The sequence below is a fragment of the Orycteropus afer genome, unplaced genomic scaffold, assembly GCF_000298275.1.
Source record: "Orycteropus afer afer isolate SDZICR_OR568_19922 unplaced genomic scaffold, OryAfe1.0 scaffold00029, whole genome shotgun sequence".
Taxonomy (NCBI): domain Eukaryota; kingdom Metazoa; phylum Chordata; class Mammalia; order Tubulidentata; family Orycteropodidae; genus Orycteropus; species Orycteropus afer.
Genome location: NW_006921616.1, coordinates 15,100,147 through 15,109,668, shown reverse-complemented (window position 1 = coordinate 15,109,668; position 9,522 = coordinate 15,100,147). Strand labels below are relative to the sequence as shown.

The 9,522-nt window shown below is 41.9% G+C and overlaps 1 protein-coding gene across 1 annotated transcript in view; it reads right to left on the bottom strand.

Moving 5' to 3' along the window:
• Positions 1–828: 828 nt before the first annotated feature.
• TCF4 (transcription factor 4) overlaps positions 829–9,522 on the bottom strand; it is a 416,421-nt gene continuing 407,727 nt past the window's right edge. The window contains exons 15-18 of the mRNA XM_007935518.2: positions 6,886–7,021; positions 5,143–5,305; positions 1,660–1,889; positions 829–965 (exon numbers count right to left, since the gene is read on the bottom strand). Of these exons, the coding sequence (XP_007933709.1) occupies positions 829–965; positions 1,660–1,889; positions 5,143–5,305; positions 6,886–7,021 (666 nt within the window). The remainder of the gene's footprint in view (positions 966–1,659; positions 1,890–5,142; positions 5,306–6,885; positions 7,022–9,522) is intronic.

The following is a 9,522-nucleotide window of genomic DNA, read 5'->3' as shown; positions in this document are numbered from 1 at the left end:
TTGTCATAGGTCTATAAGATCCATCTGCTCTTCCTACCCTAAGGAATGGCTAATGTCATCACTCCGTTGTCATCAGGACGTTTGCTGGTTTTGTTTCTAGGGCAGCTGAGCTCCCCCTGTGATATCCAGTAATTCTATAAACACTAGCTGACTTGAATACCAACAAAAACGTTCATGTCGTTTTCTTCAGAAGTACACTTTTTCATTATTGCAAGTTTACAATTTTTTAAATTAAATATTTTTTTTTTTTTCAGACTTACAAATTAATTATATTTTATTTTTTTTTCTCCAAAAGAAGTTTAGGCACAAATGCATTGTTCCACAGTGTGGAGAGATTGCCATTCAGTCTCCGGGCTGGGTCTCAGCCTGCTCATACTGCTTTGCACGTTCTGAATGATATGTTAGAGAGAGTCGCCCCTCAAGTTGCACTTTTTTCTTTCTTTCTTTTTTTGTTTGTTTTTCTGTTTTCTGATAATTGGGAATGCTGAAACCTCTTGCGTCTGTGATTCATAACTACTCAGACTTGTCTTATATTACAAAAAAGGGGTTAAGGAGAAGTGTTTATGTGGGTTTAAGATAATACAGCTGTTAAGGAAGTGGTCTCTTGTTTTAATGAAGCAATGTGGCAACTTGGACCTGAGAAGGGAAAGAGAGAGGAAAATTAATTAATATATTTATAACAGAAGAAGTGGGTTTTTTTTTTTTTTTTTCTTTCATTCTTTCTCCAAGGTGGGGGGAATCTGCTAATTTGGGTAACATTTGACTCTCATGGTTCGGGCTCTGGTGAGGTTACAGCAGTGTTTTGGAAATGGCTGTGAACTTGCCCTTTTACATCTGTCCCATGTGATTCGCGGCATCTCCCATCCCAGGGTGAGGGCCTGCCAAGGAGAGCGGGGGCGGCTCTGAGGACACCTTTTCCTCCTCCCTTCTTTTCAGACACGCGGCTTTAGGGTTCAGGTTTCTTTCTGCAGAGGAAGAGAGCCCAGAGACTTCAGTTAATGGAACGCTGCTAGACGGTAATGAACGTGTCTGACCCTGTTTCCTAGTTTTTATACTACAGAATGAAGGGGACAGTCAGCCAATGAGTGGTGGAGTGAGTCATTTTGTTAGTAACTAATAAGACTGCACCGTGTGGTGAATTTGCATTTGCCATTTTACAGTGTAAGAGGAACTGGTCAAGTCCACCTACTGAGCTCTGGTTACCAACACTATCTTTGGACATGTCTGACTGTAGTCTTAATGATTGGAGGAAGGAGCCCTGATGGAGCAATGATTAAGTGCTCAGCTGCTAACTGAAAGGTTGGTGGTTCGAACCTATCAAGTGGCTCAAACCTCCTCTGTGGATCCATGGGAGAAGGACTTTCATAAAAATTATAGTCTGGAAACCCTATGGCATTCAACTCTCTCGTGGGGGTTCGTTATGAGCTGGAAATGGACTTGAGGGCACCCAACAACTGTTAGAGAGTCCTGGAAGTCAATTACAGGGCACAGCGAAGCTGCCCTGTAGATGGAGACATGGCCTGTAGCTGCACTAATTACTCTGAGTGACGCCGAAGCATCCACTCTCTCCTCCTGCCTGAGCCTGAAATATCTGCACGGCTCCTCGCCTGCTGCCCACGCTTCAGGCTCTTTCCCAGGACGCTGGCGGCCTGCACTGACCTCGGACTTGCTGCTCCAGGCTGAGGATGACGGCCACGGCCTGGTGAAGGATCAGGAGCTTGGTCTGGGGCTTGTCACTCTTGAGGTGGAGCTGCACCATGCGGCCCAGCTCCTTGAAAGCCTCGTTGATGTCACGGACCCGCAGGCGCTCGCGGGCATTGTTGGCCATCCTTCGCTCCTTCTCACGCTCTGCCTTCTGCTCCGGCGTGAGGTCTTCATCATCGTTATTGCTACAAGACAAAAGGGACGCGACATTTTCTAATGGTGTGGGAGAAAACAAGGTGTCTAAATTACTGTGTTTTTCAAGGAATTTTTCCATCTCAAGCCATGTTATTGGCAGAATTTTATATTCACTTGAGCTGATGCTTGCTGGGACAGTCGATGCACAAAACATTCGGTTCCTCCCAGATATGACCCCCAAACCAAACAGGAGAAGATGAGCTCCTTGTTACAGGGAGAGCGCAGGCTGCGCCTGTGCCGATGGAGGGAACAGCAAGGGGAAATAGCATTTGCTGATAGGGTTACCCTCTGCCAATGGGCCACTGTCAGCTCAGGGTGAACCTGCAGTGCATAAAGCCATGCTTCAGACAGATTTCTGAGTGCAAACCTTCGTTTAAAACTCTCAGACTGTGGTATGTGAAACCTGAGGAAAATAAGCAATCGAAAAGAAAATCTTGAAGAAATTCACAGAACACGTCAGAATCAACATGAGGCAGCTTAACAGGACAAAGAAGAGGTCCTCCGCTCAGGACACGAAAGCAGCGAGAGTGGAGATGGTCAAGATTTTGCACAGGTCTCACCACTGACTAGCGTTAGAGGCCTGCTCCACCCACTTAACCTATCTCAGTCTTACTTTCTCCATGTATTGAATAAAAGGTTAGGAACACACGATCTCCAGGCCTTTAAAGTCAGAAATGTTGATGATCTCAAAAGTTGAGGAAACCTGAATTGCTGAGCACAAAACAAATAATAAAAGACAAAAACCAAACACCTACTGGTCTCCACACCCTCAGAGTACACATGCCCATCTCAGATTGTGTGAGTGGAAATACTTGATTCACATTAAAGGCATGGCTGGACCCAGTGGAGTGTGCAAAGGCAGGATCTCTCCTGCACATTTTTGGGTGTCACAGTGGCAAATCAGAAAATTTTAAATAGAGGACAAAGAGGATGAGGAGCTGTCCTGGAAACATCTCATACAGGAAGGTTTCATGGCATCAGGGGTTCAAATATTTCAAGGGTCATTATGCAGAAAAGGGGCACAGGAGATGAGTCTCAGGATGGCAGAACAGAACAAAGAACTCGAAGTGCAACATTCTGACCTAATGTGAGCTAGAACCTTTTTGGGTATTTGTTGTTGTTGTTGCTGTTATGTGCCGTCGAGTCAAACGCGACCCCTCCTTGGGTTTCCGAGGCAGTATCACTACGGAAGTAGGATTGCCCAACCTTCCTTCCGATTTTGGGTATTAGAGACACCTAAATGAAGTAAGCTTCATTTGTGAAAAGTAACGTACTCCCCATGGCAAGAAACAATATGGAGGTGGCCACTTGTAAGGATGTTAAACTAGAGAAGGACAAAAGCTAAAGGACCATCATGGTTAAGTTCTGCTTAGAGAGTCCGTGAATCTGAAATGTTTGCAGAATAAAGATTGTCACAACATTTCAGAGTGGGAGTATACTTGGGAAATTATCTAGTCCATCTCATGCACAGTTAACAAATGCTGGCTTAAAATGCACGATACGTATCTTCCATGTTGGGAAAGAGTGTCAGGAAACTTCCAAATTGCAACAAGGACCACTGACTGAGAAGCCCCAATCAATCAAGAATGGAAGTGGTATTCCTAAGTTGCAAGTTCATATTGTACCTGAAGATGATGTAGGTAAGCCAAGAAATTTTGGTGAGGGGTAAAATATGGATGGTGGGCACTGAAAAAATGCTGCAAGACCAGTTCCTCTCACCACTGGTTAAACTTCTTTCAAGATGGACTGTCTGCATAGGTGGGAAACACGCAACGGAAATGAGCCAACTGGGGGAAAAAAGGCCTCTTTCTCCATCATCCAATCCTCCTCACTTCCTCTGCTGACCCCTCCCCACCCACGACCTCTGCTGCTGTCAAGGCTATCAAGTCACAATTAATTCACTTCTACCTTCCCTGCACTGAAAGGTGGTAACAGATAGAAAGGAAACAGAGCCAAGTCCTTCCTGCGCCCAAAGCTAATAATTTGGGTGATTTTTTTATACATCACACATTATGCCACACTTAACACAAGGGGACTTTAAAATGGAAATTTGTTTTCCAAAGGTTCTCAGGCTAATAACTAATTAGAATTGGCTGTTTACTTATAAATAAATTGGTTATGCAAATAAAATGGCCTAGATTTTTTAAAAGTATTGTCTTACAACATAAATTTGGAGGCATAAATGTCACAAGAGTGACCTTTTAAAAGAGGAAGGTTCTTAACAGCAAATTAAAATGTTCAGAAACTTCAAGGAATTCATTTAATATGCATACCCAGTAAGTGGTAGTTAAATTACCAAGAACCAACTGGACTAACCCAGACACTGTAAGGATGTGAAAGGCTCCCGTTTGGATCCCTTACAAGACTGCAAGAGAGTCTGCAGGGACAGTGCAAAGGAGTAAGCCAGAAGCTGGTAAAGTTTTTGGAACTTTGGGGCAAGACATGCAATGAAATTTAGCTCAATAGTCAACACGAAATACAGGGTAAAGTCTGTCCTTAGTTTATAAAGACACTAGTTACAACTTTCAGAACTTCAGCCTTTAAAAAGGGAAGATGCAGTCTTAGTACAATTGGTTTAATTTGCAAGTAAAAATGACTAAAGAGAATTGTGGCAATGAAGACACGTGTCACAGTATTCAAAGATCATCTTATTACCAGATTGAAATGAACGTTCAAGGAAACAGATCATAATTTAAAGATATCAGATATTTAAGAAAACCAACCCGATACTATTTTCCTGCAGTAGTACTTTCTGTAGAAAGGATCTTCCAAGAACAAAAAATAGCAATAGGGGAATTGTTCTTAAAGATACCAGTATGTTTAGGGTAAAATCTGGAAAACCAGCATTTTCTCCTATTAGTCATAAGGAAAAAGTTGCAATGTTCATATACACTGATTTAGTCTTTAACATTACCGTAATTTAGAAGGAACACTTTGGAGCAAATTTGTAGAATAAGAATAGTTTTCAAAACAAACCATTTGCACTTGATTCAATTACAAATTGTTTTTACCATGTGGAATTAGCACTGGGACCAAATTCAGAAATGCAAACCCGTTTTAGGCTTCACTAGAGTACAGGTATCTGAAACGATACTTTTAGTACTTCTAGAACAGGCCTTTGATTTTCTTTTCAGCTGTAGGTTTACCTGCCAGGAAAAAACTCAATGGTTTCTTCCTGTTCTGTTCACTTCATCAAAGTCCAATAAAGGAATTAAATGAAGCGACAGTATTATATACTGTTACCTAGATCTTGACCTAGTAATTGATTTGATATCCTTCTTGTCGTCATCTAATTTCTTGTCCTCGGAAGATTTCGTGTCTTGCAGGTTCTCGTCGCCCTCATCGTCAGATTTGATCTCAGAGCTGCCGGAGGAGACGCTCTGGCCCTGGAGTCCTGGTGGCATGCCTAAGGAGAAACAGGGAAAACCAGGTGACACTTAGGCCACAGGCCTGCTGCACCATCACGTGCACCCCAGGCTGCCGGCTCTACAATTCACATGGCCCTCTGTCACTTTTTTTTTTCCTGCTCTCTGGTGAAGTTTCAGAAATGCACCTGCGGAAACAAGTTTTCCCTGCATTGGCTCTGAGGTTAAATTCTATTTTGCAATCTTTTGGAGTAGATGGTAATTTCACTGTCTACAAAACATCAACTTAATTGCAATGAAAATCATAATCATGAAAATCACACACCTCAATGTTCTGATTAAGAACCCAAGTAAATATCAGCTATTATATTGAGTTTTTTCCATATGCAATGATTTAATAGAAAAAATGTCCTTAAAATATAATTCCCAGGGAGTATGCTAAATATGTACAGTCAAGACTTCAATAGATACCCTGATGATAGTCTGAAATTAGGCTTCTCTTATTCTCAGGGAGTAATCAGCTGTTAAATGGTACATATGGAGGCAGAGAGTGGCTCACTGAAGGCAGTGCTACCTTCCTCTCAGTGCTCTACTTCCAGATCACAATGCATTTTCAGACTTGACCCTACTGCAGCAATATGTCTAAGTATGTCCCTCCATTTGCAATCTGTGTAGTCCAGAACATTGTCACTCAAAATTTGGTCCATGGGCCAGGAGCACTCTTATCATCTGTGAGCCTGTTAGAAATGCAGCGTCTCAGCACCCCCCCACCCCCAGACCTAGTGATCAGAATGTACGTCTTAACAAGATCCTCAGGTGACACCCATGCAGAGTTTGGGAAGCTCTGATCCAGCATTGTGAGCACACTGACGGTTCTTCAAAAGGAAGATCCAACCAAATGCGTCGTAGTCAGGTAAAAATGGGCAGCACGCCGGTAGGTCCCATTAACACTCAGATTCTTACGATGTTTAACAGTTAAAGCATCTATGGATTGCTGTGTGGTAGTGTGATGAGTAGGTTAAAAGTCAGGGGATGAGAAGATGGCATTTAAATTTCTCCCATTCAATTGGCCAACAAAAACAGTGAATCCAAAACCCACGTCTTACCACAATAAGCACAAGGTTTTGGGGTCACGAAAAGCCACTGTGAGCCAGAGGTGTGAGGCAATCATTACTAAGGCTAGACTACTCAAGAGCTAACAACTCAACCAAGTTCCCTATTTAAAATGTACCCTTCAAGCCTTAAGAAAAAAAAAAAAAGGTTCCTTCCTATTCATTGGAAATGCCATTTTTCAGGCCATATTTAACCGTGTTAGAAGACCTGAGTGAATAAAATGTGGAAATAGCTAAAAGAAAATTTCCTCTCATCAGTCTCCTGCCTCATTCCCTGCTGAAATAGGACCAGGACTTCAGAGGACGTTTGAGGAAAACAATTACTGAGGAAACACAATTAGCAGGCTGAGTTCTAAATACTTTTCCATTTACTTACCATTTTTGTACCCAATTTTATCCTTGGTTTTCTGTCAGTGCTTCCTGAGGGAGTGATGCCAAAGAAGCTACGTATCAACACTGGATCTACTGTTGATAAGTGGAGTCAGAACTCCTCTTCAAGGCAGACCTACCTCTGTAAGGATCCTGGGGTGGGTTCAAGTCGGGGGAAGTTGCAGATTGGACAGGAAGCTGTGGAACCGGAACCTGGTTTGGCACAAGAGAATGGCTGCCTCTCAGGGCCACGCCATCTTCACGATGGGCCCCGACCTGAAAGATGGAGAGGCGCCACAGAGTTAGCAGGAACCAGTGGGGTGGCCAGGACCTAGTGCAGGAAGACTGGCCTTTAAAAACCAAGACTCCCATCTGCATTTCACTAGAGGGCGCTGAAGGACCACACATGCACCTAGAGGAGCATGCAAAATACTTAACACTCAGTAAGATGCTGTGCTGTACATTCAGTGACAAACATGGCAGAGTACTCAGGCAGGTAAAACGTCAAATTGTCTCCCAGGGTGCTGCAGTGGAGTGCACTGATTCATACCCATCTGTCTTCTATCATGTCCGCCAACAGATCTGACAATTATCTTAATGCCCATATGCTTAATTGTGGGCTTCTCAATTCCCCCATTGCTATCGGAAATCCTACAGGAATTTCAATTTGGCATTCGACTTTCATTTCAGGGGATAAGATTCTCAGGCCTGCCATTTTTTTTTTCCATAATGCCAGCTAAGCCTCTGACAGTGGAAGCTACAGCGGTATGGGACACAGCCCTTGCTCGGTACAAATATAATAAAATGTCACCTGGCTTTCCAAAACTGGCAGCCCATTCCAAATTAATGTTTACTGTATTTCATCAGCTGCTGAGTTCCAAATCCAAAGGGGGATCGTTTCTGCCAATGCCACCACACCGGAAAATGTACCAATAAAGGTTTTATTAAACACACCAGTAATGCCATCATTGCCATGCAAGGATGTTGGACATTTTTCCAATTCCCTCCCCCTCCTCACTACTCTGATCTAGAAAGACACCATATTGTAAACACTCTTTATGCTTCCAAGAATAAAATGATAGAGGACAACATCAGTATCGGTGTGAAAAAAATGGTGCTGCGCTTTTCATTAATTATACCACCAAGTCTGGGGCCAGGAAGGTTGAACCAGTGGCACGGAGAGGGCAACTGTAGACTTGATAGCATATGCCTTAAAGCGAAACCATTCAGCATTTGTAAACCATGGGAAACACGAGTAGCTCCCATTCTTTGTATCTCCAAGCCAGAGTATAGTACTTTTCTTAGACTATGGCTTAAATGAGCATTTATGTAGGATGATGGTTTTAATACTATTCATGAATTAATACTGCTATGAATCAGAAAACTCCATCTTTCCCGTCAAAAATATAAAACCACAAAGCAGAATTTGTCACTCTTTTACTACAAAAATATTTTAAAAGAGTATTTCCAAAGAACATGACATCACTGTCTGAACTAACAACAATCAAATTCCCATAACTGAAAGACAAGTTATCTAAAGGGAGCCAAGTAAAAGGTGTCACTTGTACATACCCTAAAACAAAACAAAGTTATTTAGGGAAATCACATAAGTCACACAAATTGTTCAGATATAAACAATTGAATTAAAATTAAAATACAGCAAGAATAGTGAAGAACGTAAAGGCTCGTACACATTGGCCAGTACAAACGTACGCGTTAGTCTGAGAGAATTTAAGAGTCTGGTGGAGTCCGCACCTGGGGCATGTGTCCCATTTACAAACGCTCGGAAAGAGGGTTACATAGCCTTTATGTGGGTGCTTCAAATACAGCCACTCTGGTGATCCCTCTAAGTACCCACTGCATCTCGTCAGAAATCAGTTCCCTTCACATTCCACCCACTACTCTTGTGTTACCTTCTGGAGTTCTGTGGAATGAGTGTAAATCCCTTTCCCATATTTAACCCAGTGGCCAACGTACTCTTGCATTTCACCTGTAACTTAAGCTTGTTTTCTTACAGGCAGACCGGGGGCCTACCCAGTGCCTGCCGCCATTTTTCACTCACTCTTTTTATATACTTTTATTTTCCTTTTGAACAAAAGAGTGATAGTTATATTCCATTCAGGTTTTGACTTGCCATTTTTATATTGGCACTTAAAGAAAACTGATTCAATCAATGATTATCTTCTCAATCTAAGATGTCAACTTGGAAGCATGAATTTTACAGGCCTTGATCAAACAGTCACTCTTTTAAGTCTGTCAATCAACGTTAACCTAAATAATTACCTTGGTGCTGATTCACATTTATTGCTATTCTCAATGGACTTAATTTCTTGCATCTCCACAAAGGATTATTCTAAGTTGGAATCAGTGAAAGACACCACAAATGAGCACAGAGATGTGGTTTACTTCTCCTTCAGAATCATCCTATTAAAAATCTCCAGTCTTGTCAAGTATCTGGGACAAAACTTTAAGTTACCATTTGGCTTTTCTCTTAAGGCATACTGAAGTTATTGATACTGAAGTTTCTTTTTGTTCCTTTTTTTTTAAAAAAAAAAATTTCCAGAATTGGTTTTCAAAAGGAAGAAGAGAACTCACAATTGATTACCTTTCTCCTCCTCAACTATTACGAAAGACAGTGTAACATTAGAAAGAGCACAGTAATGACAGTCAGGAATATCTAGATTTTAATTTCGACTGGTTTCTTTGTTAGCTATGTAAACCTGAGTAAGTTACCCAGATGCAAAATGGTGAAATACACACCTAGTTAATGAAGTTCC